Raw genomic sequence first — 19,466 nt, forward strand, 5'->3', positions numbered from 1 at the left:
CTTTCACACATTGCTGATAGGAATGCAAACTAGTTCGGCCACTCTGGAAACAGTTTAATTGCTAATTATAAAGTCAAATATATGCTTACCATATGACCCAGTAATTCCACTCCTAGATATTTACCCCAGGGAAATGAACACATGTGTTCACAAAAAGACTTCTTCAGAAATGTTCATTACAGTTTTACTGATAATAGCCAAAAAGTGGAAACCACCCAAATGTCCATCAATAGATGAACTAAAAAAAAAGATATATTCTTACAGTGATACCACTCAGCAATAAAACTGACAGATTATTGACATATACAATTATACTGATGAATCTCAAAAACATTACGATAAAGGGGAAAAGCTTGGAAAAGATTACGTAGTAACTTATAAGGAAGCATGAGGGCACTTTGGAGGCGATATAAATGTTCTTATCTTGATTGTGGTTGTTGTTATGTAAACTCATCAAGCTGCATACTTAAAATGGTTACCTTTTATTATATGTAAATTATACAAAGTTGACTTTTAAAATATATGTAACTTGAAGATATATTACATGATGCATTCATAAATAGATATATAGTCCTACATGAAAAATATGACTGAATTTCTATGAAAGCAAGTGTTGAAAAATAAATGAATTCTGAAAATAACAAAGCTCAAGTAGCATTAAAGATTTGTAAGCTAGCCCTGGCTGGTGTGGCTCAGCTGGTTGAGTGTAGTTCCAAACACCAAAGGGTTGCCAGTTTGATTCCCAGTCAGAGCACATGCCCAGGTTGCTGGTTCGATCCCCTGTCAGGGTGCATACAGAGGTAACTGATCAATGTTTCTCTCTCACATCAATATTTCTCTCTCCCTCTCCCTTCCTCTCCTTCTAAAAATAATCAATAAAAAAACATATTTCAAAAAATAATATTAAGAAAAAGATTTTTAGGGTAGATAGGTAAAGATATAGAAATAGACACAGATACAGATACAGATACATAGATATAGATATATAGATGATATAGATATAGGTATAGATATAGCTATAGATATAGATATATACTTATAGATGAACAATGTGTAACTGTGCTTATGTTGGTTTTCTCAAATATTCTTTGCAGGTAGTTGACTATGCCAAACTTGTTCAGCCACGTTTTGATAAAGCCCTTGATACGTTAAAAAAAAATACTATAGCTGAGGCCACTCAAGAAGCTATTAAGACTGTGAGAGAACGGCTTCTCACAGAAGCAGAAAATAAAAAACAAGGTGATCTGTCTTTTTTATTTTTTATTATTATTTTTTTTAAATTAAATCTTTACTGTTCGGATTATTACAGTTGTTCCTCTTTTTTCCCCCCATAGCTCCCCTCCACCCGTTTCCCACCCCACCCTCCGCCCTCACCCCCCACCCCCACTGTCCTCATCCATAGGTGCACGATTTTTGTTCAGTCTCTTCCCGCATGTTCCACACGCCTTCCCCCCCCCCAAGAATAGTCAGTCCACTCCCTTTCTATGCCCCTGATTCTATTATAATCACCAGTTTATTCTGTTCATCAGATTATTTATTCACTTGATTTTTAGATTCACTTGTTGATAGATGTGTATTTGTTGTTCATAATTTGTATCTTTACCTTTTTCTTCTTCTTCCTCTTCTTAAAGGATACCTTTCAGCATTTCATATAATACTGGTTTGGTGGTGATGAACTCCTTTAGCTTTTTCTTATCTGTGAAGCTCTTTATCTGGCCTTCAATTCTGAATGATAGCTTTGCTGGATAAAGTAATCTTGGTTGTAGGTTCTTGGCATTCATCACTTTGAATATTTCTTGCCACTCCCTTCTGGCCTGCATAGTTTCTGTTGAGAAATCAGCTGACAATTGTATGGGTACTCCCTTGTAGGTAACTGACTGTCCTTCTCTTGCTGCTTTTAAGATTCTCTGTCTTTTGCTTTTGGCATTTATTTATAATGTGTCTTGGTGTGGTCCTCTTTGGATTCCTTTTGTTTGGGGTTCTCTGCACTTCCTGGAGTTGTAAGTCTATTTCTTTCACCAGGTAGGGGAAGTTTTCTGTCATTATTTCTTCAAATAGGTTTTCAATATCTTGCTCTCTCTCTTCTTCTGGCACCCCTAGAATTCGGATGTTGGTACGCTTAAAGCTGTCCCAGAGGCTCCTTACACTATCTTCATATTTTTGGATTCTTTTTTCATTTTGCTTTTCCGGTTGGGTGTTTTTGCTCCTTCGTATTTCAAATCTTTGACTTGATTCTTGTGATCCTCTAGTCTGCTGCTGTAACTCTGCATAATATCCTTTATTTCAGTCAGTGTATGCTTAATTTCTAGTTGGTCCTTTTTCATAACCTCGAGGGTCTCACTAGATTTCTTGAAGGTCTCACTACATTTACCGGCAGTCTCACCAGACTTTTTGAGAGTCTTACCAAATTTATCGGCGGTTTCTAGAAAGTTCTTGAAAAACCTTAAGAGTGTGGTTTTGAACTCTATATCCAGTACTTTGCTTTCCTCCATTTCTGTCATTTGTGTCCTGTTTCTTTGTCTCCGCATTTTTTATGCTTTCCTGTGTTGATAGAGTGGCTTTCTGTGCTAGGTGTCCTATAGGGCTCAGTGGCTCAGCCTCCCCAGTTACCTGAGGTGGACACTCTTGGTGCACCCCTTTGTGGGCTTTGTGCACATTCTTGTTGTAGTTAAGCCTTGATTGTTGTAGGTATCACTGGGAGGAATTGACCTGCAGGCCAATTGGCTGTGAGAATCAGCTGTGTCTATGGTGGGAGAACTTCTGTGCTGAAGACACCCTTCTGGGGCAAGACTTGCTTCAGTGGGGCTTTGGTGCTCACTGAGTCTGCCCCCTGAGTGTGTCCTTTATGGATCCGAGGAGCTGCAATCTGGATGGTCCCACTCTGACCACTGAGTACACTGGCTCCTGGATCTCTAAGGAGGTGCTAATCTAGCCTCTGCCTGAGGCTACCCAGCAGGAGCTCAGCTGTGAAGCAATGCAAGTTGCCCTGGGGCCTTGGGCCAGCTGCAGTTTGTTAGGTAATTTTCCCATTGCAAAGGGCCAGGCCTTTCATATGCAAAAGCTGACACACAGCTTGGGTGAGGCGGGGGTCCCAGGGGATCAACAGGGCAGAGCAAGCAGCTATGCCTGCCCTCAGAGCCCCGCTTCTCAGTGTCCCGGCAATCACTGCAAGCACCTCCGAGAGAAAGCTACCCTCGAGTTCCGACCAATCCCAGACAGTCCAGTTTCTCCCATATGAGTCTGGGTCCCCAGAGACTCACCCAGAACTGGAGCTCAGAGCTTGAGACTCCCTACCCATTGAAAAAGACAACCATGTCCTCAGCGGCTAGCCCTCTCCACATGTACCTCCGTACCTCTGTACTTTACTTCCGCACCGCACCTCCTCTGAGTCTTGGTATGCTTTTCTCTTTCCTTCTAGTTGTAGAATTTCCACTCAGCCAGCCTTCCTGTGGTTCTGGATGATTTCCGTTTTGTCTTTTAGTTGTTTTTTTGAAGTGGTTGTGTGAGGCAGCAATTTCTGGTGTTTACCTATGCCGCCATCTTGGTTTCTCCTCTGATCTGTCTTTTTTAAATGTGTTTTTTAAGGTTGGGTTAACAATTAAGCCTGGTTACCTGCTGGCAAGGACTTGGTTTTCTCATCTTGATATCTCTGGTACCTTACACCTTAATAAGTGGTTGAATAAATGAGTCTACATCAACTTGATTCATAAACAGAAAAGATTTCAATTCTAGACTTCTAAGGAAAGGAAACAGAAAGAGCTTCCAGATTTAGATTGCATTGCTTTTATGACTCTGCCTGCTGGCCAGAGACTGAGCATAATTTATACCTTTATCTACACCAGTCATGACACCACCCTCCACCTGACTCATGGAGTTTGAGTTGTTGCTGCTATCATTGCTGTTTTAGGCTTGTATGTTAGCTCTGATTATAAATCAGATTGTCCTATTTGGGAACTATTAATTTTAAATTCAAAAGGCCATAAAGCAGTGAAACTAAAAGAAGCCTTAAGATCAATTAACGTAACTTTACAGATGAGAAAACTGAGATGGTTAAAGGTTAAATGGCTTCCTGAAACTCACCCAGATAGTAGCATAGCTGAGACTTAAACCCTGCTTCCCAAAGTTCCAGTGTTCTTTCTCCTGACCATCTGCTTCTTCCTATACCTCACTTCTTATTATATATTTAAGAATAGACACAAGGTTTGGGGTTTTTTATTTTCTTTTTTTATATATATTTTATTGATTTTTTACAGAGAGGAGGGGAGAGGGATAGAGAGTTAGAAACATCAATGAGAGAGAAACATCGATCAGCTGCCTCCTGCATACTCCTCACTGGGGATATGCCCGCAACCAAGGTACATGCCCTTTACCGGAATCGAACCTGGGACCCTTCAGTCCGCAGGCCGATGGTCTATCCACTGAGCCAAACCAGTTAGGGCGGGGTTTTTTATTTTCTGTTTTTCTTAAGGAAGAATGAGATTTTTCATTTCATGGCTCTTTTTGAAATTCATTGATTGGTTTTGGTAGAATTTATGTCTATAGGTGGCACCCTTATAATTAGTCACATTGGAACACATGGAAGTTGCTTAATATCTAAACATCTCACTTAGTGGAATACCCACAATGCAGCACTTGCTATATAATACGTGGGATATTTCTCACTTTCAAAGACCTGGAAACAAAATTTGAGATTAGCTCCAGTGTTTTAGACTAAATTTAGCCACCACTGTTTGGATTTCCAGAAGCTGTGGCAATGTACTGTACTCTAGTAGAGCCATCACTGCCTCGATTCCAAATATTCTTTTTCTAATAAAGTTTTTCTCATTACAAAAGTCATATCGGATCTTATTTATTGGGCATTTTCTGTACATTGAGGCTATGCTCAATGCATTGCATGCATTCCCCTACTTAATTCTCATAACAGGCCTATGAGGTAGGTATTTTTATCTCCACTTTCAGTACATGAAGAACCTAAGGATTAGGGGGGTTAAGGTATTTGCCCACAGTTGACAGCCAGCAAGTGATTGGGATTCAGATCTACTGGGATTCAAATCAAATTTGTGCTCCTATCCTCTGTGTCTCTCAAGGGCTCGCAGAAAACTGGAAAGAGCAGTGATACCCCAGAGCTATCCTGTTAAGAATTGGATGCATTCTTTTATTTTTAAATATATTTTATTGATTTTTTTACAGAGAGGGAGGGAGAGGGATAGTTAGAAACATCGATGAGAGAGAAACATCGATCAGCTGCCTCCTGCACACTCCCCACTGGGGATGTGCCCGCAACCAAGGTATATGCCCTTGACCAGAATCGAACCTGGGACCCTTGAGTCCGCAGGCCGATGCTCTATCCACTGAGCCAAACCGGTTAGGGCTGGATACATTCTTTAGCCTTCTCTTTTTTCTATCCATATTGCTAATAATTAATTGTGATTCTATGGTATATGTAAAATTGCATTCTTTAAAAATAATTCTTTCTAATTAATATGTAATTATTATAATAAATTATATGTTAGATGAAGATTTAAGTTAATTATTTCCAGATGGTGGTGGGCCAATTTTATAAATAACATTTACTAAATTATGCATATTTTTACTACAGATTTGAAATGCCATCTTATTAATATTAAGCTCATTGTAAAATTCTGAATTTTCTATTCTTTTCCTCTTTCTATTACAACCTTTAATATAGAATATAGTTATTAAAACTTTATGACGCATTTTAATCTAGAAATATAAGTTTCTCCTCAAAACATTTTGTTTTGAAATTATTCCTGGGTATTCTTTCACTTATTCCATAAAATGAGTGCTTAGTGTGTGCCAGGCTTTGGGATATATGTAGAATTTTGTCAAGTTCTACAACAAATCCCAGTGGAAGAAATTGTTTTCCATTAAACAATAATCTGACAATAATTAGCATCTTTATTAGTAAATCTTCTCATAGAGACAGATGAAATATCTTTTTTGTCTAATATTTGTATCCTTCTTTAATAAAAATATACACTTTTCTTAATTTTATTCCTAGATATTTTGTTACTATTGAATGAGATAATTTTTCTATTCATTTTCTAGTTCATTACTACCAGTATATTAGAAAACGTTTAACATTTGTTTGTAACTGCCCACCTTATTAAATTTACTTGCTGGTTCTTATAGATTTTTTAGTGGAGTCTCTGGAGTTTTGCAAATAATCAGTTATATCATTTAGAGAAGAGGTATAGTTTCAACTCCTCCTTTCCTGTTATTCGTGCTTATTTCCTTTCTTGACTAATTATGTGCTAGGAATTCTAGAAGGATGTTATTAAATAGTGGGAGTGACAGAGGGCCTCTTCAAATGGGTCCTTTCCAGTGTTTCTTCCTAAGGTTATTAAGTATTTTCATCTGGAATGGATGTTGATTACCAAGTGCCTTCTTGGCATCTATCAAGGTAATCATGAAGTTTTTAATCTTTTGACCTATTGATTTCTCAATTATGCTAATGTATTTTCCAACATTAAACCATTCTGATAGTTCTGAAATAAACCTTACTTGGTCATGGTATATTATTCTTACAAGATATTTTTTCTCTTGATTTTTAATCTAGGATATTTTTTCTACACTTACAAGTGTGGTTGTATATAACATTTTCTTTTTTGTGTGCTCTATTTTCAGATTTTACTATCAAGGTTTCAGTAGCTTTTTAGATAAATTGAGAAGTTTCCCATCATTTTTATGCTTGAAACGATTTAAGGAGCAAGGAAATTACTTCTTCTTACATGGCAGTGTGAGCTTTTGCTACACAAGAATACAGCATTGCCTAATAAATCTGCTTCTCTTCTTTTTCATTAGCCTATAAACAAATGAGAGTCCAACATGGTGCCTAAGGGGTTATAAAAAATAACAACAAAAAGACCAGCATTGAAATTGCATGCCATCCAGATGATCATCCAGATGACGCAGAATGAATTTATATTTTTAGTATACCATCTTCAAAATGAAAACCAAAATTAAAAAAAAAAAAATACACATAGAGAAGTCACAAAACAAAGCTTGAGACTATTTACCCAGACTACTAAGATGGCTTGCTATTCAACCTATTTGAGGCTGGACAAGATGAATTCATTAAATCCTTCAACAAATTCTAGAGTACCTACTTTTGTTGGGCACTGACCTACAAGAGGTGAACAAGACACATGAAGCTCCTGTCTTCATGGTGGTTACACATTGAAGGGGGTAGAGGGGCAAAAAAAACCCCACAAACTGGTAGAAAAAATATATAACACAGTAATGGGGTAGGTGGTGATTGGGGTAGGAGTGCTGGGGTATTAGGGTGACTAAGGAAGACCTCACTGAAGAGGAGACATTTAACAGAAATCTAGATCAAAAGAGGAAGTTAACCAGGGTCCTAGAGGAAGAACAGTGATGTAATGTCTCTCAAAATCTATAGTGATTCCTTTCACATTACATTATGGCATAAAATCATAGATTTTAAAGCATTTCACAAATTGCCTTTTTTCACCAGAATATAAAAATAGATGCTATCTCTCATATGCTACAAACTTAAAAGCTTCTTTTGAAATTCACTAATTATTCTAAATCTAATAGGGTTAACCTTTCTTAAAATTTAAAAAATGATAATACTTTTGCTAGTGAATGTTACTCCAATATATTAAGAAAAATTCACAAGTGGAGAGTATTGAGGTTTTCAAACGTAGAAAATTATAGACTAATACAGAAGATGGCAGCTAGCACGGAGCAGGCTTCCTGAAAGCCAAGCATTTTCTAAATTGCCATCATCCATTCTTGTATTTAATCCTCACAACATTGCCTTGGGTTGGATGGGGTTCATTGTGCAAAGTAGAAATTGAGACAAGGAGATCAAAGCCATGCTGACTGAGTCAGCACTCACACCCAAGTCTGTCTGACTTTAAAGCAGAGAAGTGAATCATTATTCCTGTCTCCTTACCCCAAGCTACCTTCTGCTAACACAGCCAATTACTATCTTTCAGCTTTAAAAGACAAGGAAAGAGAACTTAAAATGAAGGAGTATAGTAAAGGCTTCGAAGAGGCACGCTCTTCACTTGATGTCGATGGTAAAGAAATATATTGCTACTGCTGTATTAGCCAAAATGTTTCTAATATAAACAGGTTAGCTGATAAAGCATGTTATTCTTCCACTGCAGGGCTCATTCCGGAATCCCAAAGAGCAAGCACTGTAGAGGACAATGAAGAAGTCAAAATGAAGTTGGATAGTGATCCAACTGTTAAAACTGATCAAGATGGTAACAAAATGAACTGTTAATGCCATGCTTATGGGTCTAACTTTCATTTTATTTCATATTTTCTCATGTTTAGATTGAAGCTTAAAATACCCCCAAAATTGGAACATTCAGGAAAAAAAGACTTAGCTTCTCTGTTACAGATTTAAGCTGTAGAACCAAACTAGATTTACTGGGATGAAGAAGAAAATACAGAAACTGAGGAGTCTAATATGATTAGAACTGCCCCAAATTTCTCAAAATGTTTCTAAACATAACACAATTATTATTATGTAACTAGAGGCCTGGTTCACAAAATTTGTGCACAGGTAGGGTCCCTAGGCCTGGCTGGTGATCAAGGCCAATCAGGTTCCCTGCCTCCCCGCCTCCTCCTTCCCTTGCCACCCACGTGGTTCCCTCCCTCCCTTCCCACCTTCCCAACACCACCTTCCCTTGCTCCCTCAGCGCCCTGCCACCACTGGTTGCCTGCCATGTTCTACGCTGCCCCCAGTGGTCAGTGCATGTCATAGCAAGCAATTGAACTCTCGTTGTCCCAGTCAAACTCTCGAAGGGACACTTTGCATATTAGCCTTTTATATATTAGACTAGAGGCCCAGTGCACAAAAATGTGTGCACTCGGGGGGAGGGGGGGTCCCTCAGCCCGGCCTGTGCCCTCTCACAGTCTGGGACCCCTTAGGGGATGACCACTTGCTGGCTTAGGCCTGCTCCCTGGGGGGATTGGGCCTAAGATGGCAATCAGACATCCCTCTGTTAGCCCGGCAGCCCTCGGGGGATGTCCACTTGCCAGCGGGGAGCAGACCTAAGCTGTAGTCGGATATCCTTAGCGCTGCTGAGGAGGCAGGAGAGGCTCCTACCACCACTGCTGTACTGGCAGCCATCAGCCTGGCTTGTGGCTGAGCAGGGCTCCTCCCATGTGAGAGCGCCCTGACCACCAGAGGGCAGCTCCTGCATTGAGCATCTGCCCCCTGGTGGTCAGTGTGTGTCATAGTGACCTGTCATTCCCAGTCTTTCTGCTGTTAGGGTCAGTTTGCATATTACCCTTTTACTATATAGGATAGAGGCCTGGTGCACGGGTGGGGGCCGGCTGTTTTGCCCTGAAGGGTGTCCCGGATCAGGGTAGGGGTCCCACTTGGGTGCCTGGCCAGCCTGGATGAGGGGATGATGGCTGTTTGCAGCTGGTCACACCCCCTTCAGGGTGGGGGTCCCCACTGGGGTGCCTGGCCAGTCTGGGTGAGGGGCTGAGGCCTGTTTTCAGGCTGGTGGGCGACTGAAGCTCCCAACCTCTCCTTTTCTTCTTCTTTTATTTTTTTTAATTCTGGGATTTATTTACCTTCTATGGCTGTCACTAGCTCTGAAGCCGGCTCCAGCTTGAGGCCTCTGCTGCTGAAAGCAGGTATCTGGGGTTTGTTTAGCTTCTATAATTGAAACACTGGTGCAGCTCCAGCTCTGAGGCCTCTGCTGCTGAAAGCAGGTATCTGGGATTTGTTTGGCTTCTATAATTGAAACACTGTTGCGGTCCTGCTCACTGAGGCCCGGCTGGCTGAAAGCAGGTATCTGGGGTTTGTTTAGCTTCTATAATTGCAACATTGTTGCTTAGAGTGCAGCTTAGAGCCAGGCTGCGGCAGGCGGGGAACCTTGGCTTCCTCCGTCACTGGAGCAAGCAAGTCTCCTGTTCACTTCAGCTGCGTGGCTGCTGGCCGCCATCTTGGTTGGAAGTTAATTTGCATATTGCCCTGATTAGCCAATGGGAAGCGTGTCGGAGGTATGGTTAATTACCCTATTTGTCTTTTATTAGATAGGATAATAAATTATTTCATAAAAGTTTTCTACTTCCTTTATTGTGTTCAAATCTAACCATCATAAACACAGAGTTTTAGCTGTGAAGTGTTATCATTTGGTGCTATTTACCCCGATAAAGTTTTTCCATGCGTATCTTTTTTTTTAATATATATTTTTTAATTCATTTCAGAGAGGAAGTGAGAGAGAGATAGAAACATCAATGATGAGAGAGAATCATTTATCTGCTGTCTCCTGCATGCCCCCTACTGGGGGTTGAGCCCACAACCTGGGCCTGTGTTTTGACAGAGAATCGAAACTGGGACCTCTTGGTCCATGGGACGACACTCAATCCACTGAGCCACCACAGCCTGGCTCCGTGAATATCTTAACATAATTGAAAGCATACAGTGTAAACTATTTTCACCTTTTTTGATTTATAATGTAACATTTAATTACATTATTTCATTAGAAGATATTTTAACCCTCATTTTCAATTGCTGCACAATTTCACTATTTATAGGTAATAGTTCTAACTAGTTCTTTATGTTGGAAACTGCTAATTTTTCTGATTCTTTTGCTCCTAAAAGTAATGTTGCAATTAATTTTTTTACATAAAGTTTCACCTGCAAGTTGACATAAGTGGAGTAACTGGTTCAGTGAGTATGAACCAGAGTCAAATTGCTTTGCATAAAAGTTGTTCCAACTTATGTTCCCCTCAGTAATATACAAAGTACATGTCGTTTCCTCAGTATTTTCTCTTTTTAGATACTATTTTAATTTTTAAATTCTTTCTGAAGTTTAATATTTGTTAACCATTTATATTAATTCTTTTCTGAGGTGACCATTTTCTCTTTGCCCATTTTTATAAATTGTATGTTATATCAGTGGTTCTCAACCTTCTGGCCCTTTAATTACAGTTCCTCATGTTGAGACCCAACCATAAAATTATTTTCATTGCTACTTCATAACTGTAATGTTGCTACTGTTATGAATCATAATGTAAATATCTTATATGCAGGATGGTCTTAGGCGACCCCTGTGAAAAGGTCGTTCGACTGCCAAAGGGGTCGCGACCCACAGGTTGAGAACTGCTGAGTTATATGGTTTCTATATAGGCTTTCTATATTAGTCACTTATTTTTCATATTCTTTTTCAAAATTGGGTGGTTTGTCTTTTAAATCACCTTGCTGTTTTTGAAGTAGAGGAATGTTTTATATTTTCGTGGTCAAATCATCACTTTCCCTTTGTTGATTAATTCCATTTACTTTCAGGTTTAAAAAGTCTTCCTCTCAACCAGAGGTGTAATATATACTTACACTCCTTTTTTCTTAAATTCATCCAACCTTTTGTGGGTAGTTCTTAAGTATATCTACTATTTATTTTGTTCTATAATGTAGAGCTGATATCTTTTGTTTGGTTCCTGCTCCTGAATCAGACAGACGTGTGCTTGTCTGGTATATATTTCAAGCTTAGTAGGAATTGAACCAGGTACTGTCAAAAAGTTAGGTATGGCCCTCTTCCTCCCCTAACACACACACATACACACACATCTTAAAAGTTTGGCCAAGTGACTTCTGGGAGTTAGTTGCCAGCTAATACAGTAAGTGAGCCCCACCCCCATGCTGTCCATTCCTTCCTTGGGAGAGGCAGTCCGAGGTAGAAGCAGACATCAGTGCCTCTACCTACTGCTGGAGGGATGTCAATACTGCCAAGGTTCCCTTGTAAAAACGCACCCTCTCTGACCCATGCATCTGAGATAAACACAGCCTTGATCTCTGGAAGGGAGTTGATAAATATTTATTTCAATTTAGATTCACTGACATTATTGGAAACTGAAATTCCTCTTGACTTTATTATTGGTTAATTAAATCATCTTTATTTTCTACTGCTGATAGATATGTTTACCTTTTTTATTATTATGGTTATTATTTTAATCATGAAAGATTTAGGAACATAGTCTTAGCTAGTTTGGATCAATGGAATGAGTGTCAGCCTGTGGACCGAAGGGATCCCGGTTCAGTCCAGGTCAAGGGCAGGTCCCTCAGTTGCAGGCTCCTCCCCAACCTGGATCCTGATTTGGGCTCATGCAGGAGGCAACCAACTGATGTGTTTCTCTCTCATCGATGTTTCTCTCTGTCTTCCCCTCTCTCTTCTGCTCTTTCTAAAAAAATCAATGAAAAAATATCCTCTGGTGAGGATTAACTACAACTACAACAAAAATTAGGAACATAAATCCTGGATACCAAGACCCATGATCTTGTTTGGGAATCACCTACAATTTAATAATGTTCTTTAGGGTTGTTTTTAGGGTGTTTTTTTAAATTTTTTTTTGTTATTGTTCTTTAGGTTTGAACAATGTTTTACTCACAGATGAAAGAGAACCTAGTGAACCACCTGTACTTAAAATAAGTTTACAAGACAGTCAAGATCTAAACTTGGATTTTAAAAAAGGTAAATTAATATTTGGGTAATTTGGTTCTCTTAGATTGTGGACCTAAAAATTACAATAATTCCTTCAGAATTTGGAAGCAGAAATATGTCATTTTTTAAAAAAAATCATTAATATGCAACTTACTATATCTTAAAGGCTACACTATTATAAACAGATATGCAGGAACACAGAAAAATATGATGTGTTATATTGTTTTGATGAAGACAGGAGATCTGTCTGTCTGTCCTGCCATCCCTGGCATGTGGCTACCATACAGTTCACAATATGGCTGCTGGTGCTCCAGCCATCACATCAGTGTGCCTCACAGGAAGAGAGAAAGGCAAGGAGCACAAACTGGCACTCCCCCCAGCTGAGTGACTCCTCTTTAAAGAGATTACAGAGAAGCTCACCCAGTAATTCTGCTTGCATCTTAATTATGGGCCATCCAAGTTATGAGGAGAGTTGGACGATGCAGTGTTTCTAGCTGGGCACATTGCTGACCCCCAACAAAATCAGGGAAGTTACTAAGGAAGAGGAGAATGGATGGATATTGAGTGGAAAACTAGCAGCTTTTAGCACATTTAGTACCTTTACTGGCTACATCTGCCTCACCAGCCCCCCTTCCCAAGACCACAGGTTCTTGCTTCTCCATCACTGAGAACAGACGTCTCACTTCATGGCAGACCGGGCAGCAGGCAGCTGCTCTTCAAAGGCCCTTTGGAGGTTTTCTGGGCTGGGATCCACTGGGCTCTGGCGGGCGACTCTGATGCAGGGAGCCTTGGGGCAGCAGCTCAGGAGGCACCCCTGGAAAGACAGAGGGAGAGGAGTCAGGCCAAGCTGCCAACCACCTGTCTCACTCACATCATGCTGCTGCCTGTGAGCCAACTCAGCCGTGTAAGGAGACACTCGGATGCCATGAGGGCAAGAATCAAGTGTAACACTTGAGAAGCCAGCCTGTGTCACCCTTTCTTCTGTTCCTTGAACTTGCCCATTTCCTGTCCTCTTATTGACCCATGTAGTCTCATGCTTGAAGTTGGAAGTATTCATCTAGAAGTTCCCTAGATACTTCTGTTTTCTGGAATCGTTTGGTGCCTGCCCCTTCTCCCTGGCTTTCTGGTTTTGACTCCTGTGACTTCTTGCCTCATTCACTTTTATTCTGATGTATTGGCTCTAAGCCACTGCTCTGATTTTTTGTGATTCCTGACCTGACATTTCCTTCCAAGTCTATTTCCCCTTTCTTCTAGCATGTGAATGATAACACAAAGATAGCACTTTGTGGGGTCAGGTATCAGCAATCATGCTCTGTTGCAAATAGAATTGTCTGCTAAAAGTATGAATAGCGTTAGCTTATTAACTTGTTTTATGTTAGACTCAACAGAAGAGGTAACTGCAGATCATCCAGAGGTTCTTTCTGTAATAAATGAGTTGTCGAAAATGACAAAGGATATGACCTTTGAACATCCATATGAAAAGTATGCTGAAATCTTAGAGGAAGTCCTGGAAGAGGTAAGAAATCTAGGCTGTTCATTTATATCATTAATTTAACAGAAACGGAGAAAATGTCAACCTAGTATATGTATAATTAATTTAGTCTCATTTGACAGTATTAAAATCTGTAGCTTTCAAATTCATGTGCGTTTTATAGTCAACATTGTTATGTGTAATGTACCTCAGTTTACAATTGCTTAGGCTCTTTGGTAATTTTTATTTATCAACAGTTATGCTATATCATTTCATAGCTTTGAGATTAATTCTTTTTATTTTAAATTCTTTATTGTTGAAAGTATTACATGTCACCTTTTTTATTTAATATATTTTTATTGTTGATAGTATTACAGATGTCTCCTCTTCTTCCCTTGGACCACCCCTCTTCCCAGCCCCCACCCACCTCTCCAGATCGTCACTACCCTATTGCCTGTATCCATATGCATAGCCCATGAACTCAGTCAATAGGGTGGTGAAGGCTGGAGCAGGACCCCGGTGGAGGAGGGCAATGAGGCGGAAAAAGAGGGGACATCTGTCACACTCTCAATAATAAAGACTTTTAAACTTTTTTAAAAGTTTATTCCTGCCCTGACCAGTTTGGCACAGTGAATAGAGCGTTGGCCTGGGGACTCAAGGGTCCCAGGTTCGATTCCGGTCAAGGGCATGTACCTTGGTTGCGAGCACATCCCCGGTGGGGGGGGTGTTCAGGAGGCAGCTGATCAATGTTTCTCTCTCATCGATGTTTCTATCTCTCTATCCCTCCCCCTTCCTCTCTGTAAAAAAATCAATAAAAATGTTTTAAAAAAAAAGTTTATTCCTTATTCTCTTTGACCTAAAAACACATTTTCTAGGAATCTAACCTAAAGAAATATATATTTGGACAAAAATTTGTATATACAGATATTCATCACATGAGCTGAATGTTATAATAAAATTATAAATTATATAAATGTTTAACAGTAAGAAGATGATTAAACAAATTAAGACTTACTCATTACTCATTAGATAAAATACAATAAAATCATTAAATTTTTTTCCAAAAAAGTGAGATGGGGAAACTATATGTTGATATTGGTTTAATTTTCTTATCTTTGAAACTTGGATAGTAAAATTTTTATGAATCATTTCTATTTTTTCCATATTTATTGATAAATAATTGACATATAATGTATTAGTTTAAGGTGTACAACATAATGGTTTGATATATACTAGAGGCCCGGTACACAAATTCGTGCATGGGTGGGGTCCGGCCAGCCCGCCTCTGATGGGGGGGGGGGTGGGAGGGCCAATTGGGGGCAGTGTCGGCTGGGGTGTGGGGCCACGAGCAGTTGGCCAGTCTCGCATCCTGGTTGAACTCCCGGTCGAGGGGGAAATTTGCATATTAGCCTTTTATTATATAGGACTAGAGGCCTGGTGCACAAAAATTTGTGCACTTGGGGTGGGGGGAAGGTCCCTCAGCCCTGCCTGTGCCCTCTCGCAGTCTGGGACCCCTCAGGGGATGACCACCAGCTGGCTTAGGCCCACTCCCCAGGGGATTGGGCCTAAGCTGGCAGTCAGACATCCCTCTGGCAGCCTAGGAGCCCTCGGGGGATGTCCACTTGCCAGCAGGGAGCAGGCCTAAGCTGCAGTCGGACATTTTTAGCGCTGCTGAGGAGGCGGGAGAGGCTCCCACCACCACTGCTGTACTGGCAGCCCTCAGCCTGGCTTGTGGCTGAGCAGAGCTCCCCCTGTGAGAGTGCGCTGACCACCAGGGGGCAGCTGCTGCATTGAGCATCTGCCCCCTGGTGGTCAGTGTGTGTCATAGTGACCTGTCATTCCCAGTCTTTCTGCTGTTAGGGTCAATTTGCATATTACCCTTTTATTATATAGGATAGAGGCCTGGTGCATGGGTGGGGGCCGGCTGTTTTGCCCTGAAGGGTGTCCCGGATCAGGGTGGGGGTCCCGCTGGGGTGCCTGGCCAGCCTGGGTGAGGGGCTGAGGGGCTGAGGGCCATTTTCAGGCTGGCCACACCCCCTTCAGAGTGAGGGTCCCCACTGGAGTGCCTGGCCAGCCTGGGTGAAGGGCTGACGGCTGTTTGCAGGCTGGCCACAGCCCCTTCAGGGTGGGAGTCCCCGCTGAGGTGCCTAGGCAGCCTGGGTGAGGGGCTTATGGCTGTTTGCAGGCTGGCCACGGCCCCCAGCTACCCAAGCTCCCAGTGGAGGCTGGCTGGAAGCAGGTATCTGGGATTTATTTATCTTCTATAATTGAAACTTTGTTGCCTTGAGCGGAGGCCACAGCCAGCCAGGGCAGGCGGGAAGCTTGGCTTCCTCCATCGTCAGGGCAACCAAGCCTCCTGCTTGATCCAGCTCCATGGCTGCCGCCCACCATCTTGATTGGGTTAATTTGCATATAGTCACTCTGATTGGCTGGTGGGCGTGGCTTGGGGCATAGCAGAGGTGTGGTCAATTTGCATGTTTCTCTTTTATTAGATTAAATGTGCAAAATGATTATCACAATAAGTTTAGTTAACATTCATCACCTCATATACTTTTTTGTCTGTGTGTAGTAATAACTTTTAAGACCCACTCTCTTAGCAACTTTCAAATGTACACTGCAATATTGTTAATTATAGTCACCTTGTTGTACATTACATCCCCAGGACTTACTCATTTTATAACTGGTAGTTTATACTTTTTAACTCCCTTCACATATTTCCCCCCACCCTCACCTTAACCTCGCAACCACCAATCTATTCTCACTTTCTATGAGTTTAGTTTTTTTAAATTCCACATATAAGTGAAATCATACAGTATTTGTCTTTGTCGTATTTATTTCACTTATATTTCTTCCCTATCACTTTTTTACTTACTGATTCTCTTATGTTACACATTTCAAAGTGTTTAAATTTTTTTCCTAAAGACTTGCTTATAGTTTCTCTTTTAAAATTAAGTAGCTCTTTTTTTTCTGAAAGTCAGAAGAACTCAGAAGATAGTTAAGGTTCACAGAAAGTGATGTATCAAGGTAGTATCCTTGACTTGTCTAGCTATGATGGTAATATCAGTGTGTCATTTTTTTACAGGTAGTTGAACAAACCAAGAACAGGTTTTCTGGTGCCCCAAAATCTGGAGGATGGGTAGTGGACAACTGCCCTGTTACGAAAGAACTGTGGACAACCTTAGTGGAGAAAGGAATTACACCAGATTTAGTAATCTATTTGTCAGATACAGAAACCAACGGTTGGTAAAAATTTATCATATAAATTTGAAAGTGAAGTTTTTATTGCTGGTAATATTTTTAGTTAAAATATAAAGTGGAAAACTCTCCACCCTCACTAGGTACAAATACCACTCCAGCAATCACTTTATGCCCTGAAGGGTACACAAAATGAGGCAGCCATCCATGGAGTAGGTGACCAGGATAGAGTAGTAGGGCACTGGAGATCCCAGCAAGCCCTTGTAATTATGCTTTGGAGCTGAGAATTTAACACCCCCCTCTCAGTCAGCACTATAAATTCTAAATGAAATATATATAAATACTAGAGGCCCAGTGCAAGAGATTCATTCACTGGGGAGGGGGTCCTAAGGAGAGAGCGGGCCTAAGCCAGCAGGCAGACATCCCCCGAGGGATCCTTAGCACTACCACAGAGGCAGGAGAGGATCCCACCACCACCACTGCGTTCGCCAACCGTGAACCTGGCTTCTGGCTGAGCGGTGCTCCCCCTGTTGGAGCGCACTGACCACCAGGGGGCAGCTCCTGTGTTGAGCGTCTGCTCCCTGGTGGTCAGTGTGCATCATAGTGACGAGTCATTCCACTGTTCAGTCCATTTGTATATTAGGGTTTTATTATATAGGATTAGGCTAAGGGCAAAGATCATTTATTAGTCCTTCTTCATCTCAAATGGGACATATTAAGCACATAAAGACAGCAGAACTAAATTTTAATTATTCTGTTACTTTGTACAAAGCTATAATAATCAAAACAGTGTGGTACTGGCATCAAACCAGATGCATAGGCAAAGGGAACTGAATAAAGAGCCCAGCAATAAGCCCACATATATATGGTCAACTAATCTTTGATAAGGAGGCCAACAATATTCTGTCATATGCATTTTAGGAGGGAAATATATTACATTTTTTCATGTTTTTGTTATTTATGACATGCCAATATATATATTTTAAAAATGATTTAAGGTGGTCTTTTAATATTTTCAAGAATCTGGGCTCTACTTAAATAAATGCTTAAAGAAAAATATATTTGGATATAGGCAGAATTCATTTTTGTCAATTTTCAAAATGTATCTCACTATACTTTATAGATTTTCAAAATTAATATTATTCTGTTTATATTTCAGGAAAATATTTACTTAATAGATTGTATTTAAAGAATAAAGCTGAAATTGATGCTAAGATATTCGAGAGATTACTAGATGAAGTAAGAAAGAAAAAAAGAGAGGAAGAAGCATTAAGGTAAATTTGCCTGGCATAGTAAAACAGGTTAATGAATCTTTTATGAAGCTGTTAAGTATCTACTCATAATTTATATATGAAATTTCCTTAATATCAAAATGGTGATCTAATTGATCCAATCCTTCCTATGTAATAAAAGGCTAATATGCAAATTGTCCCCTCGGGAGTTCAACTGGGAGACCAGGAGTTCAATCACTCACTATGACATGCGCTGACCACCAGGGAGTGGCACAGGACATGGCGGCAACCAGTGGCAGCAGTGGGGTGCTGAGGGAACAAGGGAAGGAGGAGGCGGGAAGGCGGGGAACCTGATTGGCTCTGATCACCAACCAGGCCTAGGGGCCCTACCCATGCATGAATTTCATGCATCAGGCCTCTAGTTGTAAATAATTCCAAGAAAAACAGTGATTTCACAAATACTTCCAGAATCTGTAAAGTACAGAGTTGTGGATGTTTTCATGGTGCCAAATCAAATTTATCCTAAATCAAATATCTACTCTCAAGAGACATTGCAAAAAAAATAAATAAATGAACAGATAGGATTTTTTTCTTTTTACCATATTTATCTGTGATTTAAAAAACTTCGCTAACTGGAATCCATAAATTGAAAAAATAACATGCTAAAAAGCAAATGAAAATACACTTGTGTGATATGACTAAAATCCAAAGCCCAACTAAGTTCTAATAAGGAAAACAAAAGACTAGTTACTTACTACACAGGTTTAACATTGAGTTTATTCTCCAATCAGGTTGCGATGAAAAAGGTTTAGGAATGTGAACTCATATCTATCTCTTCATGACTGGGGTCAAGACTAAACTTTAATAAACTATAAGTTCTTCAGAATCGGGACTAAAGTATAATTAGGAACAGTGACGTGATTTGCTAATTGTTCTTCCTTGCTGAAATATGCTGTTAAATACTTTAAGTTTTACCCCTGGGTTTCTTACTTCTCAGTCACAAAAGCCAAGACATTTAAGAACTAAATTTCTTTATGTTAATCCACCTGTAGGAGCTTTCTCAAATGCTATTTCCTTTTCCCCTTCAGATATTAGCAATTTGAACTGGGATTT

General features: G+C 40.2%; 1 protein-coding gene across 1 annotated transcript in view; it reads left to right on the plus strand.

Moving 5' to 3' along the window:
* The window catches only part of AK9 (adenylate kinase 9), a 103,058-nt gene that overhangs the window by 34,137 nt on the left and 49,455 nt on the right, over positions 1 to 19,466 (plus strand). The window contains exons 13-19 of the mRNA XM_036318314.1: positions 1,095 to 1,239; positions 7,986 to 8,069; positions 8,160 to 8,258; positions 12,381 to 12,485; positions 13,835 to 13,971; positions 17,009 to 17,165; positions 18,281 to 18,395. Coding sequence (XP_036174207.1) covers positions 1,095 to 1,239; positions 7,986 to 8,069; positions 8,160 to 8,258; positions 12,381 to 12,485; positions 13,835 to 13,971; positions 17,009 to 17,165; positions 18,281 to 18,395 — 842 coding nt within the window. The remainder of the gene's footprint in view (positions 1 to 1,094; positions 1,240 to 7,985; positions 8,070 to 8,159; positions 8,259 to 12,380; positions 12,486 to 13,834; positions 13,972 to 17,008; positions 17,166 to 18,280; positions 18,396 to 19,466) is intronic.

Source organism: Myotis myotis, unplaced genomic scaffold, assembly GCF_014108235.1.
Source record: "Myotis myotis isolate mMyoMyo1 unplaced genomic scaffold, mMyoMyo1.p scaffold_m19_p_7, whole genome shotgun sequence".
NCBI lineage: Eukaryota > Metazoa > Chordata > Mammalia > Chiroptera > Vespertilionidae > Myotis > Myotis myotis.